This window comes from Chelonia mydas, chromosome 8 (genome assembly GCF_015237465.2).
Source record: "Chelonia mydas isolate rCheMyd1 chromosome 8, rCheMyd1.pri.v2, whole genome shotgun sequence".
Classification (NCBI taxonomy): domain Eukaryota; kingdom Metazoa; phylum Chordata; order Testudines; family Cheloniidae; genus Chelonia; species Chelonia mydas.
The window spans coordinates 85472788-85499235 of record NC_057854.1 but is presented as its reverse complement, the minus strand read 5'-3'; the positions used below and the strand labels follow the sequence as shown (position 1 = coordinate 85499235).

General features: G+C 42.9%; 2 protein-coding genes across 8 annotated transcripts in view; one reads left to right on the top strand and one right to left on the bottom strand.

The window, feature by feature from the left end:
* LRRC40 (leucine rich repeat containing 40) overlaps positions 1-10618 on the bottom strand; it is a 40455-nt gene extending 29837 nt beyond the window's left edge. The window contains exons 1-8 of one of the 2 annotated variants that reach the window (XM_027825907.3): positions 10427-10618; positions 9134-9315; positions 6187-6260; positions 4150-4279; positions 3348-3471; positions 2349-2491; positions 758-930; positions 314-404 (exon numbers count right to left, since the gene is read on the bottom strand). In XM_027825907.3, coding sequence (XP_027681708.2) covers positions 314-404; positions 758-930; positions 2349-2491; positions 3348-3471; positions 4150-4279; positions 6187-6260; positions 9134-9315; positions 10427-10577 — 1068 coding nt within the window. In that variant the 5' untranslated portion in view covers positions 10578-10618. Of the gene's footprint in view, positions 1-313; positions 405-757; positions 931-2348; positions 2492-3347; positions 3472-4149; positions 4280-6186; positions 6261-9133; positions 9316-10261 lie in introns of both variants that reach the window. The other variant, XM_043520835.1, reaches the window with a different exon arrangement.
* Positions 10619-10683: 65 nt separating this feature from the next.
* Positions 10684-26448, top strand: part of SRSF11 (serine and arginine rich splicing factor 11) — a 40513-nt gene continuing 24748 nt past the window's right edge. For 3 of the 6 annotated variants that reach the window (XM_037907370.2, XM_037907369.2, XM_027825872.3), the window contains exons 1-2: positions 10684-10815; positions 14212-14361. In XM_037907370.2, coding sequence (XP_037763298.1) covers positions 10742-10815; positions 14212-14361 — 224 coding nt within the window. In that variant the 5' untranslated portion in view covers positions 10684-10741. Of the gene's footprint in view, positions 10816-13927; positions 14362-26448 lie in introns of those variants that run through there. The other 3 variants (XM_043520836.1, XM_027825871.2, XM_007063435.4) reach the window with 3 other exon arrangements.

Below are 26448 nucleotides of genomic sequence, written 5' to 3'. Positions count from 1 at the left end.
GGAGTCGGTGGGGCCCGAAATTGGGCGCCGTGAAGGCGCCACTCCAGGGGGCGCCCAGGCCGACCCTACAGACGCTGCTGGGGGAAAAATCTTCCGGCTGGCGTGCACGCAGCGCGCACACACCCGCTTAGAATGGACATGAACAACACATCTCGAAGAACAACAGTTACGAGAAAGTGAGTAACTGTTTTTTACACAAGCAACCGTAATTGTAGCATTCCCAAACTTTTGAGAGCTTGCCTTTGTAATTTTAATAAAGTCCTGTAACATAGTTTGATATATCAAGCTGTATCTGATTCCTAAGTATACTTACCTGTAACATGTCTCTTCGAATAGTTCTCAAAGGATTTCCCTCTAGTGCCAGGAGTTTCAACTGAGGAAGATTCCCCAGAGCACAAGGCAAGCTGCAAACAGAAGTAGCTCGTTTCAGAGAGTGACTTCAACAAAACTAGAATATGATTTGCACCAGTCAGTCAGATCACCCACTATTCTGAATCTTAGATACACAAGGATATCACATGTAAGAAAGAAGATGTAGTGGAATGAAAACCACAAAAGGTAAAGTGAATTAGAAGAACCCGCTCACGGTTCAATTTTATTTTATAACTGAATCATTTAGTTGTTTTACAAAAATACTGAAGCACAATATAAGTTTATAACTACAAAATTATTAGAATAATAATTCACTGCTTCAAACAATGAAGATTGATTTAATTAGTTATGCCTCACCACAGATTCATGTGGTTTTTAATCTTACCTACTGATATCATTGTTGGTTAAGTCAAGTCGCTCCAACCCCTGAAGCAGAGTAATTTCATCAGGCAGTGATTTTAGCTTGTTATCTCTAAGCTCTAACACACAGAGAGAACTCAGATGCTTAAGATGCTCTGCACTTAACACTTCAATCTGATTTTCACCAACATGTAACTCCTGTTGAAGCAGAGATCAGCAAAATTATATTTCTGTGGCAAATGTAATTTACTCATCTCATTTCTGACACTGCACCCCCATTTTTGGTTGTCCAACTTCACAAAGTGAAGGGGATAATGTTCATAATTACAAGTCACTTCTGAAAATCTTGGCCTTAAAAACCTAACTGCAGGAACTCACATTTGAAAATGTTAGACTTAAATCCTTTTTGTCCTTAAAGCTCTGTTGCTTATCCCATTTCTGAAGGGTTTGTTATTGAAAAGTAACAACACTATCATTGTTATAGATACCACAGATAATTCATTTAAAATAAAAATAGAACATGGCCTAATTACTAAAGAGGAGAATTTTTTTTTCATTTCCTTCACAGCCCTTTCCTTACCAAAGACACTTACACTAAACTGATTATTAATATTAAAAAGTTATGGGACTAATTGTAAATAAAGCAGATATGCTCTCAAAGCATACATGTCTCAAAGCATGGGAGGAAGAGAAGTATGTAGAAAAGAAAGGGGGTAGGTTCCCTTGTAGGCTCCCCACTTACATACAGAAGACACATCTTTCGTCATCAAAACATTTAAGAAACTTCAATATAGACTTAGAAACACCACCACAATAAGTATTCTATAGTCTGTCACACAGCTAATATGCAAAATCCTGCATCATCAAGTATTAAGAATTCTGGTCACAAACTAACATTTGGGTATAGGGTTTGTATGTTCTGAAAGACTATATATCTTCCTTGCAACAAAAAGCTAGGAATAGCAATAACTTCCTTTCCAGTAAAGCTGGATCTTTGGACATCACAACACGTTGATCTAGGTAGGTTTTGTTATAGGTTCACACTATATGACTCTGTGTATGTCTATGAGACTCACAGAATGCAACAAAAGTAGGCCTTGCGATGTAATGGGATTTATTTTAGGTTTTGTCTTCTGCAGTTCTCAAATCACAAAACAAATGTGAATAGAATTCACAGTCTATACCTGGAGAGATGTGCTTCTGATATCAGCTTTCAGAATACCTTTACTCAAGACAGGTCCATCTTCGTGTTAGGTACAGTTCAGACGGACAGCCCATCATTTTACAAAATGCTTGGAATAACAAAGCATTTCTAGAGACTAGTATAAATCATATCTACTGTATATTATTACATTCAGTTTTTTCAGTCATTCCCCTTAATCCAAATTTGTACTTTCCCAAATTTAAAGATAGTTATAAATTTGTCTTCCAGTTTAAGTTTAACTGTGCAACTGTTACTACTGTACACACTGGTAACAATTCTATGCCTAGCATTATAGGTTAAGCTAATGTTTAAAGTAATTTGTGATAATTTACATGTTCACAACAGCAAAGCAAGGTTAAGAAAAAAATTTACTCCAACATATTTAGATTACAAAAGCTGTAACAAAACTTACCTTCAGTAACTTGAATGATGGAAATTCTGGTAAGTACTGTAATTTATTTTTTCTTAGATAAAGCTGTTCTAAAGATGCCATGCTGGCCAATTCAGAAGGTATGGTCTCCAACTGGTTTTTAGTACAATCCAGTTGTTTTAACCCTAGAGAAATAATTTCAATGGTGAAAAACTGAAATATCAAAAAATTCTAAAACTTACTTTTGCTAGAGAGACAGATGGCACACAGAAATATGCTTTTTTAAAACTAGCTTTGTGTGGCAGCTGCCAATTTCAGAAATACCTACACCTTCAGTGTTTGCAAAAGCTTTCTGTTTGTCTAATTATAAACAGACTTCAAAGATTTTCAGAGTATTCTATCCACATTAAATATTAAGTATTCAATGACAATGCAGAGAGTTGGCCACATGGTAGGCCTTGTTTGGGGGCTCAGATTGGAGGTGGTATGGCGGGAGCACAAATCGGTCTATACACACTTTAACTATGTCAGTTTAGAAACTAACAGTCTCCCATCAGTACACAATCTGGTCCTCTTTATCTGCTACAGCAATTACAGTCCATGTTTAGCTTAAATGGCTATTAAGGCTGATGATTGAAGATGATTCAAAGATTAAAGCTGAACTTTTACAAGTAATCCATTTATACCTTCTCCAGCTCTAATTTCACCACCTCCTTTATGCGCTTGGTTTTCCATACAGCATATGCCATAAGGAAAAGGCTCATCTGTTATATAATCTTAACAAGAACACTAGCCTCTAAGCAGAACAAGGTTTATCCTTGCTCTTCTTTGAATACTCCTCACATTCTATCAAGAAATGCCAGCTATCGGAAACCTGAAGTTTGATATCCAGGAAAACCAGCGAGCTAGGACTTATTTCAGCCAATACCTCTCATTATACCTATTTATTCAGCTGCAATAAAAATGCAAGCAACTTCTTTCGAGATAAGAGACTATAGATTTATTGTAAGACATTTAAAATGCTGTGGGAAACTAGTTTACTTTTCATTGCGCTGATTTCTGCTGGCAGGCTCCTCAGTTGGTTATGGGCCAAATTGAGTCGCACCAACCTGGTTAGGAAAGCAAAACTGGATGGAATGGTTGCAAGTTGGTTGTTGGAAAGATCCTGGGTAGGGGGAAAAAAAAAAGAACTGAGAAATGGTAGACAAAATGGCTTTGAAGAGTGTTTAGAAACAGCCCATGTGCAAAGTTAATCACTGAGAGAGAACATCAAATGTAGTTGGGTAGCATGTTTGGGAGTCTCCTCGTTTAGGGACAAGAGCAGACGACACGGTTCTCCAGCAGTGGTGAGAGTAGCGTCAACGACAGTAGTTTTTCTATCCCATGCTTCAAACATCCTTACATTTTGTTGGCTTTTCTTTAACTGCTGCCATGGATTGATAGATTATTATATTGAGCTGTCCATGACGACAACAGGGGTGGGATATTCAAAAGTGCATAAGTGACTTAGGAGCCCAGCTCCCTTTGACTTTTTGCCGCACATTTGAAAGACTTTGGAAAGGGTTTAATATTAACTTCAAGATAATAAACTTTCCTTCTATTGTGTTAAGCTAAGTGTGATGCTGCAAAAAGCTCAAATATTTGGCAAACTAAAGAAAACGGTTTCAATCAGACAGTGTCACATCCAATGGTACACAGAAATCATTAGAATATTTTAAAATACTTATGAAGTGGGTGTAGGTGGTAGCCCTGTCAAAGATAGGCTTTTTGAACTGCCACTAGCAAAGTGCAGATAAACCAGCTAACCAAGAAAAAAAATCCATTAGAAAAACATGCAACTTACTAACTCTTCTAAACTGATAAGCTGTCCAAACCCATCTGGTAAATGAATCAACTCATTGTGTTGGAGAAGCAGGCTCTTCAACTGACTCAGCTGCGTCAGCTCTTCTGGAACATTTTTCAGCTTGTTGTGACTAGTAATAAAATGATAAATGTAAAGGGATACATCAGTATGAACCTGTTCTAAACTCAACTGTTCGTGAAATATTTCTGTTTCACACGGCACTGTGCAAGACAGGGTTAAGGTAGTAGTGCAAATGTAAATGGATATAAATATTAAGCAGCTTTTTACTGGTTAGTTTTCTAGGTTGTCCTCTGTTTATTTTCCCAAGAAGACTTTAAACCTCCATCTGAAGTTACGCTTCAGCTGAATCTTGCCTAGTTGCTATTCTATCAGACAGCATCTTAAACAAAGAAAATTGTACCTATATTTTTCAGTCCACAAATCTGAACGTTCATATGGTAAGAACCACTTTTCAGCATGAATAAGCTTTTAAAATTTCATTGTCAAACACATTCCATATGAAGAGTACTTTTTATCCTTTAAACTGAAGCTGTTAGACTGAGCGCACATCTTCCTTTGAAGAATTAATAGATGAAAACCTAAAAACTACCACAAGACTGAGGAAAGGCCTTTCCTGATCACATCAAAACTCAAATATTGAGGTTTTCAGTGTTTTAAATTTGTTCATGAAGTACAAAGACAAATTCTGTCAATACAGAGCCAAAAAAGAGCATAAAGGCTTGTGGAGTTGCCTTGCAAGTCTCGGATCTGACTCAAAGCTCATTGAAGTCAATGGACAGACTTCAGTTCACTTCAGTGTGCTTCAGATCAAGTGCCTAATCACCAGAAAGCAATGCACCTTGCTATATATAGTAACTTAGGCCAAGACTTTCAGATGTAGTGAAGGAATTGAATCCCCAACTCTCACTGACTTTTAATAAGTTAAGAGAGTTGGGTGCGTAGCTCCCTTTGCACTTTTGAAAAATCCCATCCTTAGTGCCCGGAATCTTTAACATCCTTATTTGTCACGTGATAGGAGGAGTAACAACATATAGTGTACATTTATCAGGAAATCAAACTGAAGTTTTATGACATCAAAATATGTAAATGTACAGACAACATATGTTTTCTGTGAGCAGTGACATCTCCAGGACTCAGGCTCCCACTTTTTCAGAGTGTGTTTAACTACAAATAATGTTGGCCTTCTTCATGAAAGGAGTGCTTTCCGTCTGTCTTTAGGGCTGCCTTGCTAGAATTCTATTCACTCACTAGTCCCAGAAGATATTGCGGGGGGAGAATGCCAGCCCACAGACCTCAACAGGCAAATGGGATGTCATTACATTTTTCATTTATCAGGCAATTAAATGAGTAGATTCTGTATCTGAGCTGGTAAATTTTCACAACAATTTTACATGACACATGTGAGCATGTTCAGATCACTGTTTTCTCCAAGCATCCTTACATGTGTCAAGTGTCAGCAGTGGGATCACATTTCAGATAAAAATATGACTTAGTCACAACACTTCTAAGAACTGAAACCTGAGAGATCCAGGGTCTTGGGTCTGAGATGTACACTTACACAAGTAAGGATTAACATCACTGGGCTAAAAGCTCTGAAAATTAGCTGGAAGAATGGTGTATAGAAAAAACAATGAACATAATCATTGACCAATAACAGTTAAAAAAGTGACAAATCAAGGCCTCAATCATGCAAGTAGAACCATGAAGGCAGATCCCAATGCCTGTGCAATGTGTCTGCCTAGACACAGCAGTTTGTCTGCATGATTCTCTTTGCACAATCAAGGACCAAAATGGGACTCTGTCATTTTATGAATTGTACACTAAAATACCAAACTGAAAGCCTGACTACACTCACAAAGTTCTCCCCTCACTGCTACAACCACATTTAACAACACTGAACATAGTGCTGGTTTAGAGAGCTTTTCTTAAATTACAGTCAGACAATTTTAGAAGATTTTAAGGTTCTCAAACACTCAACACATATTTACTGTATTCAGAGTTGTAAAACATATTTACCTGACATTAAGCTTCTGAAGATTTTCCAAAAATCCTATAGCAGAAGGAATAGATGTCAGCTGATTATCATGTACCTAGAAACAAAAAGGTTTTTAGAAGTGTAACTGCTTGTCAATACCCCTTTTTTATATATAGCCAAGAAACAAACTATTCTATGCGTATACAAAAGAAAATTTTGTACAAGAGCCTTGACAAGTGCCAATTGTCAGGATATTTTCATTCCTAATAGAACACTACAGAGTTACCAGTCTGATAAAAGCTTCACTCAGTTGACAGGAAAAGCTGTGAGCAGCATAGGTGAGAGATGAACTAAAAAGGATGGGGGAGAGTAAAAAAAATCAGCCTCCCTCCAGTGGGGTACAGGGGAGGCCTGCCCGCCCGCCCTCCCTCCCACCGCGGGACAGGCAGTAAAGCTCTGCTTTTTTTCCCCAGCAGACAGGAGGAAAAGGGCAGAGGAGAATTTACCGGACACTTTGAAATCAAGATGAAAGACATTTCTCTACTGGGAAGTCCAGTTCTCTTCTTCCCAGCTGCTTGATGGGGGCAATTCTCACCCAAAGTGCTATAGCTGAATCCTTTGATTTGAGATTTCTCCAACCTCACACAGACACAAACTTCTGATCTTCTGTATCTACCTCTGGCTGTATCTAAGTTTTTCCAAGTTCTAAGTACATCTATTCCTTAATTTTTCACTCCTTCAGGAATCCTCCAAGAACCCCATTCAAATGCCCTTATTCGCCAGCTACCATCCACAAAAGGGCAGTGCCTGGGCAATCCTTCCCTCCAAGAAAGAAGAAAAAACTCTCTCCCAAACCAACCAGTACCACTGTTTAGCTGGTTAAGGGCATCAGAGTATGCTTCCATGCCAACAGGATCTGAGCACATTGCCTCTGCAGCACTCCAGGTGCCAAACCCACAAGATATTACAGTGTTATTGCAGTGCTCTTGTGATATACTAGAAACCTGAAGTACTGAGATACAATCGCGCTGCATCTGAGAGTGCTAAAGGAGTTGGGGGATGTGATTGCAGAGCCATTGGCCATTATCTTTGAAAACTCATGGCGATCGGGGGAAGTCCCGGACGAATGGAAAAAGGCTAATATAATGCCCATCTTTAAAAAAGGGAAGAAGGAGGATCCTGGGAACTACAAGCCAGTCAGCCTCACCTCAGTCCCTGGAAAAATCATGGAGCAGGTCCTCAAGGAATCAATTCTGAAGCACTTAGAGGAAAGCAAAGTGATCAGGAACAGTCAGCATGGATTCACCAAGGCAAGTCATGCCTGACTAATCTAATTGCCTTCTATGACGAGATAACTGGCTCTGTGGATGAGGGGAAAGCAGTGGACGTGTTGTTCCTTGACTTTAGCAAAGCTTATGACACTGTCTCCCACGGTATTCTTGCCAGCGAGATAAAGAAGTATGGGCTGGATGAATGGACTATAAGGTGGATAGAAAGCTGGCTAGATTGTCGGGCTCAACGGGTCGTGATCAATGGCTCCATGTCTAGTTGGCAGCCGGTATCAAGTGGAATGCCCCAAGGGTCAGTACTTGGGCCAGTTTTGTTCAATATCTTCATAAATGATCTGGAGGATGGTGTGGATTGCACCCTCAGCAAGTTTGCAGATGACACTAAACTGGGAGAAGAGGCAGATACGCTGGAGGGTAGGGATAGGATACAGAGGGACCTAGACAAATTAGAGGATTGGGCCAAAAGAAATCTGATGGGGTTCAACAAGGACAAGTGCAGAGTCCTGCACTTAGGACGGAAGAATCCAATGCACCGCTACAGACTAGGGACCGAATGGCTCGGCAGCAGTTCTGCAGAAAAGGACCTAAGGGTTACAGTGGATGAGAAGCTGGATATGAGTCAACAGTGTGCCCTTGTTGCCAAGAAGACCAATGGCATTTTGGGATGTATGTGTAGGGGCATTGCCAGCAGATTGAGGGACATGATCGTTTCCCTCTATTCGACACTGGTGAGGCCTCATCTGGAGTACTGTGTCCAGTTTTGGGCCCCACACTATAAGAAGGATGTGGAAAAATTGGAAAGAGTCCAGTGGAGGGCAACAAAAATGATTAGGGGACTGGAACACATGAGTTATGAGGAGAGGCTGAGGGAACTGGGATTGTTTAGTCTACGGAAGAGAAGAATGAGGGGGGATTTGATAGCTGCTTTCAACTACCTGAAAGGGGGTTCCAAAGAGGATGGCTCTAGACTGTTCTCAGTGGTAGCTGATGACAGAACAAGGAGTAATGGTCTCAAGTTGCAGTGGGGGAGGTTTAGGTTGGATATTAGGAAAAACTTTTTCACTAGGAGGGTGGTGAAACACTGGAATGCGTTACCTAGGGAGGTGGTGGAATCTCCTTCCTTAGAAGTTTTTAAGATCAGGCTTGACAAAGCCCTGGCTGGAATGATTTAATTGGGGATTGGTCCTGCTTTGAGCAGGGGGTTGGACTAGATGACTCCTGAGGTCCCTTCCAACCCTGATATTCTATGATTCTATGGTGGCTAAATAAATACCTAGAGAGTTTGTGGGGAAGGGGTGTAGACCAGGGACTCAAAATTCAATTTTGGGTCCTGAAGATCCCCCAGGTGCCTTTTCTCCTCAAAGACACTATCTAGGCAAATCTTCATCAAGGAGGAGGACTGGACTTTTGTCCTCACAGGCAAGATATTTAATAATTGTCCATTATGGAGTATCTGGGACCTTCTTGTGAAAAATTTGGTTCTGGCCACTGTCAAAAACAGGATACTAGATTAGATGCACCATTAATCGGATATGTTATAACAATTCCTACATTTCCCTAGGAACACATCAATACCACTTTAATACACCCAGCATTTAATACAAGAGAGGGGAACTTGAGACCTCTGTGAGGAAATCTAGTCCTTCCCCCACCCTTCCAGAATGCAAGCACAATCTGATAACAGGTGCTCTTTACTTACATCCAGTACAGTGAGAGCAGGCAAAAGTCTGACATCCTCAGAAAGACACTGCAGTTTGTTTGAGGCTAAGATGAGTTTGGTCAGATCTGTTTGCTCCCACCAGCGATCAGCAGCACCAAAAGACAGATTTTGATGGGCTTCCTCCGGAATATCCAAATTTATTCGCCACACATTCGCAGGTACTACACACATAAAAAAGTGGCATATTTGTACAATAAATGTCTCCAATATTTAACATTAGGCTTTTACTGTCACTGTGATTATCCAAAAATGTTTAATAATTTTATTCTTCATAGAGCTGGTTAGAACATTTGTCCAAATGAAATGGACAAAAAATTGACTACTTTCACTAGTATTTCCCCGCTATTTTCTGATCAGCACTCATTCTTAACCAAAGTACTTATGTAATCATAAATTGTAGCTAACCAGCTAAATTGGCTGAGCATCATGGAGAGTGTGAGAAGGATGGTATCAGATCCTCATAACTGAAAGGGCTTGAAAAAGGCATTTACAATTCTGGCAATCTACAGGATCCCCAGCTGCTCCTGAATAGTCAGCTGCCACTACTTGTCTAAAGGACCTTTTTTAATAACCTGTGCTTGGTTGCAACAGCCACATCCTTTTCTTTTGGCTTTGGACCTTGCCAGTGGCATTTATACCTTTGTAACATCCAGATTTGAGTATTATAATGCGCTATCCCTCGGGACTGTTCAGAAGCTTCAGCTAGAGCAGAATCCATCAGCTCGCTTATTGCCAAGGTTAGCCTTATACAAAGAGAGCCCATCACACCTATGACCTACAGACCACAATGGCTTCCAATGCATTCCCAAGCCCTATGTGACTGGGATCCTAGCTTTCAGAAGCCTTTCTGCAAAAGCTGCACCAGTTCGGATCTACCATCCTTAGCAAAAAGGGGAGCCCTTTTTAACATACAAGCCCAGACCCCCACATGAGCAGATAAAAGAAACATGTAGCATCACATCTTCAAAGCACAGTGTCCTCCCTGAGTTATTCAGAGCCCGCAAGGGGGACAGCCTGGCCCTAGTGTGAAGCACTCGCCCTGAGTCCCGTGGCAGGGCCTCCACACTGGAGCAGCCCGCCCAGCCCTGCCCTGGGGCACCCACCTACCCAGCCCGGAGAGGCGGGTGCTCCAGGCAGCATGTCTGCCCCTGGGGGAAAGGCAGGGCCTGGCCCCGGCGCACAAAGGGGGAGGGATGCGCCGGTCTCCTTCACGCCTTCGGGAGACACCAGGCCCCCCACACCTGCCGCGGAGCCCCAGGCTGTCGCTCTCACCCTCACTCAAGTCGCGGCCTGCCAGGTTTAACTGGCCGCTCTTCCTGGCCGCTCTGATCAGCCCCTGCGGCACCGCGGGCCCCGGCTCCCCCGCGTCCCGCCTGAAGCCGGCGCGAGAATCTCCCCCTCCCCCTCGGCGTGCCGCCGCCATGTCCCCAGAAAGCGCCAAGGCGCGGCGCGGCGCGGCCCGCCCCGCCTCCCCCCGACCCCGTCAGCCCGCCCCACTAGCCAGGGAAGCAGGCGGAGCCAGCCACGGCCTCCGCGTTCAGCGCTGCCGGGTGCGGTACGGTAGGGGAAGTCACCGCCTGCCCTGGGATGCCTCTGGCGCTCCACCCCCAACGTGGGCCCCTCTGCCCCAATGACCCCTTCAGGCCCTGTCCGCCGCCTCAGTAAGTGAGACTGGGAAATCGGTCCCCATCTTCCCTTGCTGGCTACCGTACACTCGCCCCCCAGACGTCTCCTTATGTCTGTGGTGGTGTGGTTTGTCATCCTGTGTTAAAGGGGGACCTAGCAGTGCCAAGCGCGATGTATGGGTCAGTGACCACAGCCGTCCGGTGTTTGTTAGCATTAACCCCGCGGGGTATTGTTCCATTTATTGAAATATCTCAGTCCCTTCTTGAATCTTGCTCGAGCCCTTCCTTACTGATGTGTAAGCCAGAGAGGCTCCAGGTTAACTTTTAGACCCCAGGCTGAGTGAGTTTGCAGGGCTGGCTGTTAGAAAAACCATCTTGTAAACTGAACGAATTGGATTGGAGTCATCCTGAAAAAATAAACCCAGAACCCCCACAACGTCCTCCCACAAAGTAACTTTTCAGAGTAGACTCACACTTTAAAACCTTGTGATTGTTTTGTTAAAACCTAGTTCACTCAAACATCTGACAAACACCTGGGAGAAAAGCTTTGCAAAAGATTCACCTCATTTCAAATAGAGGGCTGAGCGTGCTCCTGCTCCCTCCAGAGAAACCCTGTTTTTCCCAGAAGACCCCATGGATAATAGGAGAGCTAATATATTTATATTATGCTAGAAAGGCCAGGCAAGTGAAGGACATGATATGTAATCAGACCATTTAAAACTTTGCTCATAAGTTATTTTGTAAACTATTTAACAAATACTTTGGAGAAAAACTCTTTGTTGAACATTCAGCATGTCTGCATCTTCAGCTAAAGATGGAGAAAGACCCCAATGCCCTCAGTTATCCAGGAGTCCTCAAATGAAAACAGGGGAGATTTGCCATTCCTGATATTTCTAAGAAAAAGCAAGCAGAAAAAAAACCCATTTCAAAACTTCTTTATATACAATAAACAAACACAAAGGGCACTAAACAAGATTTGTTTTCTTTTACAGGTCACATTTAATGTGATCAGTATGTGGAATTGTCTTGTTTTAAAATAATATACACTGATGCTTTTGCTATCAAACATATTTGGGGGAGATTAATGGTGGACAACTCTCACCCACCAAGACAATACAATTGTGGTAGGAAGGCTGTTCTTCCCCCAGCCACATCCCTTCTAACCCTTGATATTTCTCTATAACAGACACTCATCCTCTATTCATTTTCACCTCTTCCCACACCTGCTTCCTGAAGACATCTGTCCTGAGCATGCATGCTGTATTTCCCATTTCTCAAACCCCAATCCTTGCTGTGAGGGACTCCCTCCCGCCCGCTTCATGCACACTCTCTTCCCTGAGAGACAATGGTCTCTTTCATGTAATTCCCCCCCCCCCCCCATACACACACACATACTTCTTCTTCCTCCCCTCCTCCTCCCTGATGAAGCAAAGAAATGTCTCATGCCTGGTTTCCAATCCCATTTCCTCAAAGAGGAAAGATGGATGTTTCTTATAGCACAGTCTTTCTCTCATTCTAGGTCCCCTGAAAAAAATGGAAAGAGATAGGCTCCCCACATCCTTTTCTCCCACCACAAATTGGAATTCCATAACTGATTCTACTGTACTGGTGGTGGAATCTCCTTCCTTTGAAGTTTTTAAGATCAGGCTTGACAAAGCCCTGGCTGGGATGATTTAGTTGGAGATTGGTCCTGCTTTGAGTAGGGGGTTGGACTAGATGACCTTCTGAGGTCCCTTCCAACCCTGATATTCTATGATTCTAAGTGACCTAAGAAGGTATTAATTATGATTATACATATTTTTCAACTACCCAGACATCTGTTTGAAAAATAATACAGCAGGGCACAGATTATCCAACAAATTATTTGAATATATTGGAGACAGTGTTTTATTTCAGAAGTTTAAAAGATCTGGACAAACTGGAGAAATGGTCTGAAGTAAATAGGATGAACTTCAATGAGGACAAATGCAAAGTACTCCACTTGGAAGGAATAATCAGTTGCACAGATACAAAATGGGAAATGACTACCTAGGAAGGAGTACTGCAGAAAGGGATCTGAGGGTCATAGTAGATCACAAGCTAAATATGAGTAAGCAATGTAACACTTGCAAAAAAAGCAAACATTCTGGGATGAATTAGCAGGAGTGTTGTAATCAAGAAATGAGAAGTAATTCTACTCTGTGCTGATTAGGCCTCAACTGAAGAATTTGTGTCCAGTTCTGGGCACCAGATTTCAGGAAAAATGTGGACAAATTGCAGAAAGTCCAGAGAAGAGCAACAAAAATGATTATAGGTCCAGAAAACTTGACCTATGAGGGAAGATTGAAAAAACTGGGTTTGTATAGTCTGGAAAAGAGAAGACTCAAAGTGGAGGGATTGGCCATTAAATTTACTTCAGTAACAGCAAGTTTACTTCAGTTACAACAAGCTCAGGCTGCAGACTGGTTTCATTTTCAGCATAAGAGTTAGAAAAAAATTACTCTAGAACTGAAAAATGACTAGGAAATTAATATTATTCAGGTATTTTAAATTTGAGATGAAATACTGTAGTCTACTTCTCGTGTCAGTGCACATCTTGCTTGCAGTTCAATATCTACCCTGGGAAGTCTACTTTAAATTGACAACAGTAAAATAACTAGGAGCAGACTTTACCAGCTGCTGACCACACTCAACTCCCATTGGAGTCATTTGGAGAAACGGGTGGCTTAGCACTGTCCTGCTAATGCAGGGTCTGCTGGTCCTGAAGGATCAGAGGAGGCGCCCTGCGGCTGTAGGCCTCGTGGACCCTCAAGGATAGGGAGGGGGCGCCCACCCAGGCTACAGCCTCCTCAGCTAAGAGCGCTCTGTGCCGAGAGCCCCGGGCAGGCCTCAGACTAGGCCTTACGCCTTCTGCTCTGGCTGAACTTTCTCCGCCCCCTGGGGATTCAGTTGAAGCGATTCCGGAGTCGGAAACGGAGATAATCCCCCTCGCGCCCAGCCACCGTCTCGCCTGCCTAGCCTCCAGAGTAGCTCTCTCTACTGCACACGCGCGGCTCAGTCAAGGCACCAGGGTGACGCGTGCGCAGGAGCACCAAGCGCGGCAAGACGTGGTTGACTAGTACGCATGTGCATTAACCGCGAGTTCTTGGGAGAGGTGCAGGTAATACACATGCGCACATCGGGGTTCTGTGGGAGAAGCGACTTGTGCGTCTGCACGGGACCACTGAAGTACGCAGCTCGCGCCTGCGTAGAGAAGAGCAGTAAAGGATTGTGGGATACTAGTCTGTGGCCCGGGTAGGCTGGTGGAACAGGCAGCTGGTGGCAGTTATTGCGCGACAACGGTTGTTTTGTGTGCGGGGCCCGTGCTTGTGCCCGGACGGGAAGCGGCAGGGGACATAGCAGAAAGCTACCCGGTTCCTAACGCGCTCTTCCCTCTCCCTGATGTGTTTGTAGCACTGGAGTGGGCGGCAGCGCGATGGCTTCAAGCAGCGGCACCGACGTGATTCAGGTCACCAATGTCTCTCCTAGCGCCAGCTCCGAGCAGATGCGGACACTCTTCGGTTTCCTGGGCAAGATCGAGGAGCTGCGCCTCTTCCCTCCCGAGTGAGTCCGCCAGCGCCCCCCTACCCCCAAGTCCCCTTCCTCCCCTGCGCCATACAGGCTTCCCCTCCTCCATTTCAGGGCGACGTCCCGCCTCTTTCCCATCGCACCCCGCGCCTCGCCGCCTACTGCTGAGAGACCCGCTGGGCCGTGAAGCTTTAGGCCGTGGGGCGGCGGGATTTGGCTTCCCGCCGAAGCTTTAGCATACGCCGCAGCCTGTCGCTTGTGTAGACCAGCCACCGTAAGGGATAGCTAGCAGCGAGGTACCGGGGCCGCTTGAGAGCTGCGTGTCTCAGCTCCTACAGGCGGCTTCTCCTCGCCTAGGAACGCGCCAGATTAGTTCACGGCTGGGTTCATGTTCCAGTAATAACATGCGTGGTATCGACGCGTGAGAGAAGGGCCTGAGCCTGTGTGCAGTTATCCCTGCTAAATGCACGTCACCTTCCTTGCTGGCTGTTCCAGGGGCCTCCAACTGATAACCCGTCTGTGGTGGGATTGTCCCTCACATACGGAACCACCGCACACCTGTTAGACAGCTGCCATTAAAAAAAAAAAGCCTTTGCTTTTTTCTTTACAAATTTGGGATTTTCTCTCCTTAATACACAGAGAAGGTGCAAGGTGGGTAGTAAATTTCGAACCAGTGATTGAGTGATGGTCATACATCCAAAAAAAAATTAAGAACTTCAGTAAATAGTGCTTTGTGTTGCTGGGAGTAACTTCCCCACTCCTCCAATCTACTTCTAATGGATTGCAGTTATTTGTAAAAGGGTCTCAGCTATATGAAAATATAACTCATGACAACTTTTTTTTTTTTTTAGAAAAAATTTAAAACAATTCTTGAAATACATGCATGTTCTTGTTAACACACACACAATCTGCCCAACTCACAAATGGTAATCCCAAATCCATGCGAGGAAAATCTTTAAACTATTACAGGTGATTTTGTGTGTGTGTGTGTGCTTATTGTGATACATTGGATGAAAGGCTATTTTTAAAGGACTGAAAACTGCAAGCTTCTGTTTGTACTCATTTTGTTTGTGAAGCGTGGTTGCCTTTGTTACTCAAAAAAATAGGTTAATATAATAAGTGAGGTCAAAATAAATGCATTTTGTCACACAGATCATGGATGTCACCACCACATGGAATTTTGGGTGTGTAACTATAATATGTAATGTCCATATGATGATTTTTTCAGTCGTGACAAACTGCCTTTATTTTGACTGTGCCTGTTTTAGTCTCCCCTCAGGTGGTTTCTAACATACCAATTTTTTCACCTAGTTTCAAATAGTTGCTATTGGGGGTGGGGGGAAAATCACCTCAAAGCTTCTTTCATCCTGTCACAGGTTCCACCCGCCCAAAAAAAAGAAAAGAAAAAGAAAATTCCTCCAGTGCTCCTAGATGGATATGTACATATATTCCAACACAGGATTTTCTGTGGTCTTGGTGTTTTGTGTTATTTTCAAATGGACATTTTGCAATCTGAACTCCATGTTAATGCAGTTTTCTGTTGGAATTTGTAGTGTAGAGGAAAACTAATTGAATTAATACAATTGCATTAAAGTTGGTGACAGCTTTTTATTATTTGAATAATGTCAAAAATATGAATGTTTAAATTTGTACATGTGGGAAAATCATATTTAAGTGCCAGAAAAGTAACAAGGAGTTAGCTGTCTTTAGCAAGAGAAATCTGTTTAGGTTGTTATATGGTCCTGTTCACTGTATTTGAACATCTCGCAATCATTAAAAAGAACAAGGAGGAGTCTTTGTGGCACCTTAGAGACTAATAAATTTATTTGGGCATAAGCTTTTGTGGGCTAAAACCCGCTTCTGGGTTTTGGCCCACGAAAGCTTATGCCCAAATAAATGCTAGTCTCTAAAGTGCCACAAGGACTCCTCCTTGTTTTTGCTGATACAGACTAATATGGCTACCTGTCACAATCATTAATTCATTTTATATTTTCAAGACCTGTATGAGGTGGATGTTACCATCACTCTAAAGATGAGAACCTAAGGCATAGGGTAGATTGAGTGACTTTCTCAAGGGAGTCTGGTTGAACTGAGTATTGAATATTGAACTTAGGTCTCCCAAATACCAGTTTAGTGCTTCTACCACTTCTGTGCAGAGGGCTCCAGACAGTAGTTTCTTCTAGAAATAACTTCTGAAGCTCCATCTTTTCCTGCTGGTGAGCTCATCTGCTCCCTTGTTTTTGTATATGGCCCTAGGTGTTCTTAATTGGTCCCCACTCATTCACACAGACAGCTGCATTCAGTTCAAGAGTACATTATTGTCACAACAAACTACAAGTTTTGGCAAAGTGTAAGAGACAGAATGTTCATGTCTTTGTCAGAGGTAGATAAAAATCTGCCCTGGACAGAGCACGATCGCTAGGGGACACATTGCATTCTTATTGAAGAAATGAAAGATTGCCAAAGCAAATATTTGTACTTTACTACATTAGGAGAACTGTGTAATGTGTTTATCTTGACAGTCTATTTCAACAGTATTTTGTCCATTTTAAGATTGATTTCATAGTTAAAATCCATTTCTGGCATGTACTGTTTAAGTTACACATTACACACAAATAGACTTTGAAAGAATATTTATTAAGACTGCAAAGTAAGCACTCAAGTTAAGATATGCTCTGGGAGTGAATCATAATTCTGTAATGAAAGGAGACTCTTGTCTGTAGGACTCCATCATTAATTGTTGCAGAAGTTCGAAGGTGTGTAGTGATTGAGGCATGGGGTTGCAGAAATAGAAACTATGATCTCATGGTTAAGTGGTCCTACTGGTAACCCTCTCATTCTCTCTCCAACCCTGTTTAATCCCCAGAGCAGATCCACACTATGCACTGAATGAGGCAGGGCTTCTGTGGAAAAAATACTATGTGATCATGTAATTAAAATTGTATCATAATGCACAAGAAAACTAAATTAAGGTTGCACAAGTAACCTTAATACTAACGTTTCCCGACTTCTTAGTGCATGAATTAAGGTTGTCACCTTGGCATTCTTTTAACTTTGTGTGTAGTTTCCTAGGTATTCTTCCCTAACCCAATTCTCAGAAACGTCTGAACCATTTTGACAGAAGTTTTCCAACAATAGTTCAGCCACAGGAAGACACCTGGCATTAAAAAATGTCATCCTAATTAAAGTTTGGCAAAGCTATAAGCATCTGAAAACAGGCTTTTTAATGGAAAGTTTGGGGTAATCTTAATAATAGGTGGTGCTAATAGCCTTGCCGAGGAAGACTGCAATGAAGATTATTTTGAGAGCACAACAGAATACAGAGTTTCCTCTAGAGTTTAAGGCTTAGTCCATCATTTCTATTGAGGAAAGTTTACATTTTTCTTACTTTCGTTGTAGAGTGCGCAGAAAGTTAATTCCTGGGTGGCAAATCTGGATCTCAGGTTTTTTACCATTCTTTCTATTCCGTCTCCTTCCCTGCCCCCAAAAATGGACAAACTGGTTAAAAAAAAAAAAGTTTGTTTTTTAAAGCTCCTGTGGCATGGAAGTATAACAATGTATATTGAATCTATCCCAGTTTTGATTCATTAACTATTTTTATACAGGGAGGAAATCTGTCCGTTAAAGATTTTATCTTCAAGAAGTAGAAGGCAGGGCAAAGGAGCTACTGGGCTATTTTAGCGATTGAGTGTATTTAGTGGTTACAATATGTACCTTTCCCACAGAACTTTGTATGTCACAGGCCCATTACAAACTTATGTACCCTGTTATCACCGTGCCTCAGCTTTATTCTAGAGTGATCTTTATGCAGTATAGCTTCTTCTGAGATGTCATCAAGAATGCAGGTTTGTTGTGCTGGTGGCTTTTGTGACCTTCCTATTCTTCAGAAATTGGGTTCCGAACCCAGATTTATTTTGTGTAGATCAGTTAGAATAGTGTTTCTTAGTCTTTGATATCAGGCACCAGCTTGCTGCCTTCCTAAACTGTGTCAAAAGCTGGGGGGAGGAAAAAACAAAGGGTCTGTCTGGGTGATACTTTTGCCGGGCACAGAACAGGAATGGAGTCTTAGAATTTAGTAAGTAATCTAACTAGATATACGTTAAATTATGATTTCTTTAAATGGCTGAGAAATTAAGTTGTGCTGAATAGAATGAATATTCCTGTCTGTGTGTCTTTTTGTAACTTAAGGTTTTGCCTAGAGGGATTCTCTATGTTTTGAATCCAATTACCCTGTAAGGTATTTACCATCCTGATTTTACAGAGGTGATTCTTTTTACTGTTTCTTCTATTAAAATGTTTCTTTTCAAGAACTGAATGCTTTTTTCATCGTTCTAAGATCCAAGGATTTGGGTCTGTGGTCACCTATGCAAATTGGTGAGGATTTTTACCAAACCTTCCCCAGGAAGTGGGTTGCAAGGGTTGGGAGGATTTGGGGGGGAAAGACGTTTCCAAACAATGTTTCCCAATAAACCCAGATAAATGTTTGGTGGTGGCAGTGGAAGTCCAAGGGCAAAGGGTAAAATAGTTTGTACCTTGGGGAAGTTTTAACCTAAGCTGGTAAAAGTAAGCTTGGGGGGTTTTCATGCAAGTCCCCACATCTGTACCGTAGAGTTCAGAGTGGGGAAGGAACCTTGACAGTAGTATAATTCAGAATTTAATTCACAGATACAAATAGTGGTTTCTCCTTATTTCTAGCCCAAAACTTAAGAGTTCTGTAGTAAGGTTTCATTACTGATTCCTGTTTCAGAGTGGTAGCCGTGTTAGTCTGTATCAGCAAAAATGACAAGGAGTCCTTGTGGCACCTTAGAGACTGACACATTTATTTGGGCACAAGCTTTCGTGGGCTAAAACCGAAATTACCGATTCAGTTATTTTTGTAAGATGTGCTATGAATTGTCATTTTCATTCTATATTATGCTTGTCAAATACCACAAAATGTACTTTGTGTATTAGTAATTCAGAGTGGGTCTCTCCTAGTCAGCATAAACCATATTAAATTATACCAAATACATATCTTTGGTTAATAAAATTTGACTATGAAGTTTTCTAGTAATCTTATTTATATTTGTATTTAGAAGTCAAATAAAAGTCATAACACCAATACAAAACTTTGAGAAAACTAGTCTATATACAGTAGTAAGAAGATCAAACTGCAACAGCAATCCAATTTACGACCTGGTGAGATTGCCTGCAGTTAGTAAGTATCTGTGAAAGTACGCTTTTTGGTTTTCAATTCAGGGATTTTAAAACTAGACTTATAGTCAAGGACCCATTGCGCATAGCAATGTTATAGCTGCAGAAATAGTTGAAAAACCAGGATTCTATTGGGAGAAAATATTCCCACTCTACCTACCCCCTCTCAGATTTAATGTACTGTATAGGGAATGCTAAAGTAATGTATTGTAGAGAGTATTTCTGACTGTACATCATTTTGGAATGAAAAGCTTGGGCTGATCCTGAATCCTCTGCCTTTGATGGTTGTGGTAGGATATTCCTGAGCATGATAGACTTTGGCATTTGTATTTACTGTAAACTGTTAAAGGAATCATACAGTGGTAAAAGCATTACAGTATTGTGAATATGCTGGTGTTGAACTGTCTCCTTTTCCCTGGAACCTGACAGAGCTATTACCCTTCTCTCCTGGTACTTGGAAGAACAGGGACCTGGTTGAAAACGTAGCTGGCTTATATTCAGCCCTAATAAGAAAAATGGCATTGGTTGGCAAAGAGAAGTACTTTAAACTGGTTTTCCTAAACACTCTTATGGTGTCAGTTGCCAGGCATAACACCTGTCATCTCTAGCCTAGTGAATACTCCTCTCAGGGTATGTCTACACTACGAGATTAGGTCAATATTATAGAAGTCAATTTTTAGAAATCGATTTTATACAGTCGATTGCGTATGTCCACACTAAGCGCATTAAGTCAGCGGAGTGCAATCCTCACTACCATGGCTAGCGTCAGTTTTTGGAGCGTTGCACTCTGGGTAGCTATCGCACCGTTCCCGTAGTCTCCACTGCCAACTGGAATTCTGGGTTGAGCTCCCAATGCCTGATGGGGCAAAAACATTGTCGCGGGTGGTTTTGCGTACAAGTCATCAGTCGCCCCTCCTTCTGTGAAAGCAACGGCAGACAATTGTTTCGCACCTTTTTTCCATGCAGTCGCCATACTGCCGTCAGCAGACAGTGCACTAGGACTGCTAACAGTCGTTGTCATCCACTGCAACTCTGCTCTCCTGGTGCCATGATTCTACCTCGCAGGTCCTCTCATCGTTCTGTATAAATATCTATTCTCGTGACATCTGTTGTCATCCACCGCTTCCGCTGCAACTCTGCTCTCCTGCAGATGCCATACCACAGCAAGCATGGAGCCCGCTCAGCTCACTGCTGCTGTTGTGAGCATTGCAAACACCTCGTGCATTATCCTGCAGCATGTGCAGAACCTGCAAAAGCAGGTGAGAAGGCAACGACAGCGCGATCACGATAGTGATGAGGATGTGGACACAGACTTCTCTCAAAGCACGGGCCTTGGCAATTTGGACATCCTGGTGGTAATGGGGCAGGTTCATGCCGTGGAACACCGATTCTGGGCTCGGGAAACAAGCACAGAGTGGTGGGACCGCATAGCGTTGCAGGTCTGGGATGATTCCCAGTGGCTGCGAAACTTTCGCAAGCGTAAGGGCACTTTCATGGAACTTTGTGACTTGCTTTCCCCTGCCGTGAAGCGCAAGAATACCAAGATGAGAGTAGCCCTCACAGTTCACAAGTGAGTGGCGATAGCCCTCTGGAAGCTTGCAATGCCAGACAGCTACCGGTCAGTCGGGAATCAATTTGGAGTGGGTAAATCTACTGTGGGGGGCTGCTGTGATCCAAGTAGCCAGAGCAATCACTGAGCTGCTGCTATCAAGGGTAGTGATTCTGGGAAACATGCAGGTCATAGTGGATGGCTTTGCTGCCATGGGGTTCCCTAACTGTGGTGGGGCGATAGAAAGAATGCATATCCCTGTCTTGGGACCAGCCCACTTTGGCAGCCAGTACGTAAACCGCAAGGGGTACTTTTCAATTGTGCTGCAAGCACTGGTGGATCACAAGGAACGTCAAAGTGGGATGGCCGGGAAAGGTGCACGACACAGCATCTTCAAGAACTCTGGTCTGTTTGAACAGCTGCAGGAAGGAACTTACTTCCCAGACCAGAAAATAACTGTTGGGGATACTGAAATGCCTATAGTTATACTTGGGGACCCAGCCTACCCCTTAATGTCATGGCTCATGAAGCCAAACACAGGCACCCTAGACAGTAGTAAGGAGCTGTTCAACTATAGGCTGAGCAAGTGAAGAATGGTGGTAGAACGTGCATTTGGACATTTAAAAGCTCGCTGGCGCAGTTTACTGACTAGAGTGGATCTCAGCGAAACCAATATTTCCATTGTTATTGCTGCTTGCTGTGTGCTCCAAAATATCTGAGAGTAAGGGGGAGAAGTTTATGGCGGGGTGGGAGATTGAGGCAAATCTTCTGGCGGCCGATTACACACATCCAGACATCAGGGCGATTAGAAGAGCACAGCTGGACCCTGCGCATCAGAGAAGCTTTGAAAAACAGTTTCATGACTGGCCAGGCTACGGTGTGACAGTTCTGTTTTTCTCCTTGATGAAAGCCCGCCCCCGTGGCTGACTCTACTTCCCTGTAAGCCAACCGATCTCCCCCCTTCAATCACCACTTTCAGAGGCAATAATGTCATTATTGTTTCAAAATCATGCATTCTTTATTAATTCATCACACAAATAGGGGAAAAACTGGCAAGGTAGCCTGGGAGGGGTGGGTGAGGAGGGAAGCACCGGGTGGGGTGGTGGCTGAGGGGAGGTGGGAAGGACAAGGCCACACTACAGTTCAAAACTTATTGGATGCCAGCCTTCTGTTGCTTGGGCAATCCTCTAGGGTGGAGTGGCTGGGTGCCCGTAGCCTCCCTCCCCCCGCACCAGCCTGCGTTCTTGGGCATCTTGGTAAGGAGGATATGGAACTTGGGGAGGAGGTCAAGTGGTTATACAGGGGTTGCAGCGACAATCTCTGCTCCTGCTGCTTTTCCTGCAGCTCCACCAGATACCTGAGCATGTCAGTTTGCTCCCCTGTTAGACTAAGCATTACATCCTGCCTCCTTTCATTGCGCTCCTCCCTCCTCTCAATGCATTCATTTAACGCTTTCCTGGACTCTGCCGTTGTTTGCCTCCTCGCATTCTGCTGAGCTCTTTCAATGCGGGAGGACTGCATGAGCTCTGAGAACATGTCATCGTGAGTGTGTTTTTTTTCGCCTTCTAATCTACGCTAGCCTCTGGGACAGAGATGATAGGGGGAGCGTAGAAACATTTTCAGCTGTGGGAGGAAAAAAAGGGAGAGTAGTATTGAAAAAGATACATCTTAGAGAACAAAGGAAAGACTATTTCACACTGAATCAAGTGATTCATATTACATAGCACATGCTTTTGGTACAAGGTCGCATTTTGCCTCTTATATTGAGTGCCTGCCGGTTTGGTGTGAGACATCACACACTTTCGGCTTGCAGACAGCCATGGTAAGGCAAAGGGTTTCGGCTTCTTCAACCTTCATAACGTGGGAATGGTTTCAAACAGCAGCGTCCTCCTTTCCCATACCAAGCAAAGCCTGTTGGGTTGGCCATTTATAAGGAGGGGCTGTGGTTTTAGGGTGAATGTGGAGCACAACCCAACCCCCACCCCAGTTCTCTGGGATGATCGCTTCAGCTCCCCCCACACACACATACACTGCGCGGCTAGTATCAGGGAAGATCGCTGTCAGCCAAACATGAACAGCTCAGCATGAACTAGCCTCCCCCCACTGCGTGGCTAACAACGGAGATGATTTCTTTTCAGCCAAAGGCAAACAGCCCAGCAGGAACGGGCACCTCTGAATGTCCCCTTAAACAAATTTCCCATATTTCAATCAGGTGACCATGAATGATATCACTCTCCTGAGGCTAACACAGACAGTACCTCCAGGAGAGCTTCATGGAGATGTCCCTGGAGGATTTCTGCTCCATCCACAGACACGTTAACAGACTTTTCCAGTAGCTATACTGGCCGTGAATGCATCCCAAGTCTTCAGGGCAAATTAATCATTAAACACACTTGCTTTTAAACCCTGTATTATGTTTACAAAGGTACACTCACCTGAGGTGCCTTCTCTGGCTTCATGGTCCGGGAGCCCGCCTTGGGAGGGTATTGGCTCCAGGGTGATGAACAGTTCCTGGCTGCCGGAGACAAGGGATTCTCCGCTTGTCTGCTGTGCGCTATCCTCAACCTTTTCCTTCTCATCTTCCTCATCCACAAAATCCTCATCCCTGTTGCATGAGACTCCCCCCTTACAGGTGTCCAGAGACAGTGGTGGGGAAGTGGTAGGGGTTCCCCCTAGAATTGCATGCAGCTCATCATAGAAGTGGCATGTAAGGGGTTCTGACCTGGAGCAACCGTTTGCATCCTTTGTTTTTTGGTAGGCTTGCCTCAGCTCCTTAACTTTCATACAGCATTGCTGTGTGTCCCTGTTGTATCTTCTATCCATCATGACCTTGGAGATTTTGGCAAATATATTGGCATTTCGTCTTTTGGAACGAAGTTCTGCCTGCATGGATTCTTCTCCCCATACAGCGATCAGATCCAGTACCTCCCGTTCGGTCCATGCTGGAGCTCTTTTGCAATTCTGAGACTCCATGGTCACCTGTGCTGATCAGCTCACCATACTGGCCAAACAGGAAATGAAATTCAAAAGTTCCCCGGGGCTTTTCCTGTCTACCTGGCCAGTGCATCTGAGTTGAGAGTGCTATCCCAGAGCACAATGGAGCACTCTGGGATAGCTCCCGGAGGCCAATACTGTCGAATTGCGTTCATGCTACCCCGTATTCGGCCCAGGGAGGTCGATTTTAGCACTACTCCCCTTGCCGGGGAGGAGCACAGAAATCGATTTTAGGAGCCCTTTAAGTCGACAAAACAGACTTGGTCGTGTGGATGGGTGCAGGGTTAAATCAACCTAACGCTGCTAAAGTTGACCTAAACTCGTAGTGTAAACCAGGGCTCAGATGCAGATCTTGTCATATCTCAGTCACTTGAGGGCCAGCACATACCACCCTTTTCAGGTGGGGTAAACTAGCAAGAATCTTTGTGAAGAGTATGAAACACTATCTGCTAATTCACTTTTGGGCAAAATAAATGACCTACAAAGCCATAAATGGCCTGTGTTCTAGGCATCTTAGACAAACTACTTGGAGGGGAATACTTAGGCTAGATACCTCATGATGAAGCGTGGAAAGAATTGGGGACAAAGCATTGTGTGTCAGGTGCTCACCTCTGAAATCTGATCCCGTCAGAACTACACTTGCTACCTTAAGGGTGCAATAAGCCATTTTTATCCAATCTGTCCTTAATGGAATATGCTGAATAGCCACACTGTTTAATCTTTTTGAGGCAATTTGCCGCCAAGGGTCTTGCTTCTGAATTGTGTGCTGCTGGTTTTTCTCTTTCAGCAGTTAAGTGTATTTAGATACTACAGTGATGGGCAAGAGGGATGGGGAACTAAAATTGAGTTTGCAGTTAGAATAGCTACATGGCATGTACAACATATTTTCCTAGTGGAACAATTATAACTTTAGTGAAAAACACCATTCAGTGTCAAAAGGCTCACATCACATTGAAATAAATCTATATTCACCTGACCAATAAAAAGCACTTATTGAGGATGATCTTCTGTAGCAAACTTCAATTTTCTGCACTGTTGAGTGTAGATCCATTTTAAAGATTTAGAGGAAAAATATGTACTTTTCACTCTAATTTTAGGCATTACTGTTTGCCCAAATGTTTTTTTTTTTTTTTTTTTTTTAAAGTGCCTTGAGGCAGTGACCAAGTTGGGAAAATTTTAGCTTCATTAGATGAGTTTCAGAAATTGGTGTGACTGATCATGGATTTGAAATTAACCGTTGGCTGCTATCAATCTAATAATTTACTAAAATTTCATTAAATTACCATGTGCTAGCCAGTCATTGCGGGGTATCAAAGCTTTAGTGTTTGTATTGCCTGTGTGATGTCACAACTTTCCAAATATATGGAATCAAACTATTGACATGAATCAGGTGAAATGGGTAGGTTGATGAGAGGACATTGTGTAAGCAGATTCTGTCTCCATCAAAGAATCTTTTTCGGAAACGGGTTAAAAAAAATGATGGAGATTTTAAAATGTAACATGTTTGAGTCTTTATGACATGGCATTCTGCATTTTCTTGCAGCAGGAATTATTTGCTTTCTTTATACAGTTCTACCAATTCTATTTAAACTAAGCAGCATCAGTTTTGTAACTTATCTAAGTCATTGGGTTTGAGTAAGGATTCAGTGGTATTGAGAATTACAGAATTTACATTTGGAATAGTAGTATGTACAGTTCTTATGATTTTTCAGCTTAGTAAGTTCCTGATCAAAAGTCAGTGCACTGAAAAGGTAAATGCTGCTGAAGAAAGTGCCAGAACCACTTCTTGGCAAAATTAGAGTGAGAATAACAGACAGTACTGAAGAAATGACAGTGGGGTATCGCAGAACCACTAAGATGACCTGCTCAAAAGAGGAATGCGGTCAAAAGCAGCCCTGGAATGGCTTTGTCTTAAAACCTACTTAATTGTGATGGTATTATTGCTTGTTAGATTCTGTCAAGGTTATTTATGGCTCAGGTACTTAAGGCCAAGCTACATAGGCAAACCAAGATCTAAGAGAAATATTAAGCTAAGATGTTAATACTGTTAAAATATGAAAGTCCAAGTACTGTTCAGTCTTTTTGGTTGCTGTTCTAGTCCTTTCATGTACATAAGAATATGAAGCCTGATGTAGCCGAGTCTCAGTTCTTGAAGGTTAGACTTTGCTTTGTTAGATTGGGATCTTGCATTCAAGATTTCAGTTGGTCAGACAAATATGAAGTAAAATAAGAAGTAGTACTTTCTGATCAGTGTAGATTGCTTTAAATCACTGATTTTAATCTGTTTGCATCATGAAGCAGGAAACCTTTATTTAAATCTATTTTAATCTTGTTTTGTATTTGCACTTATTTTCCAAAAGAGAAGTTGATTCTCATTGGCTAGTAAC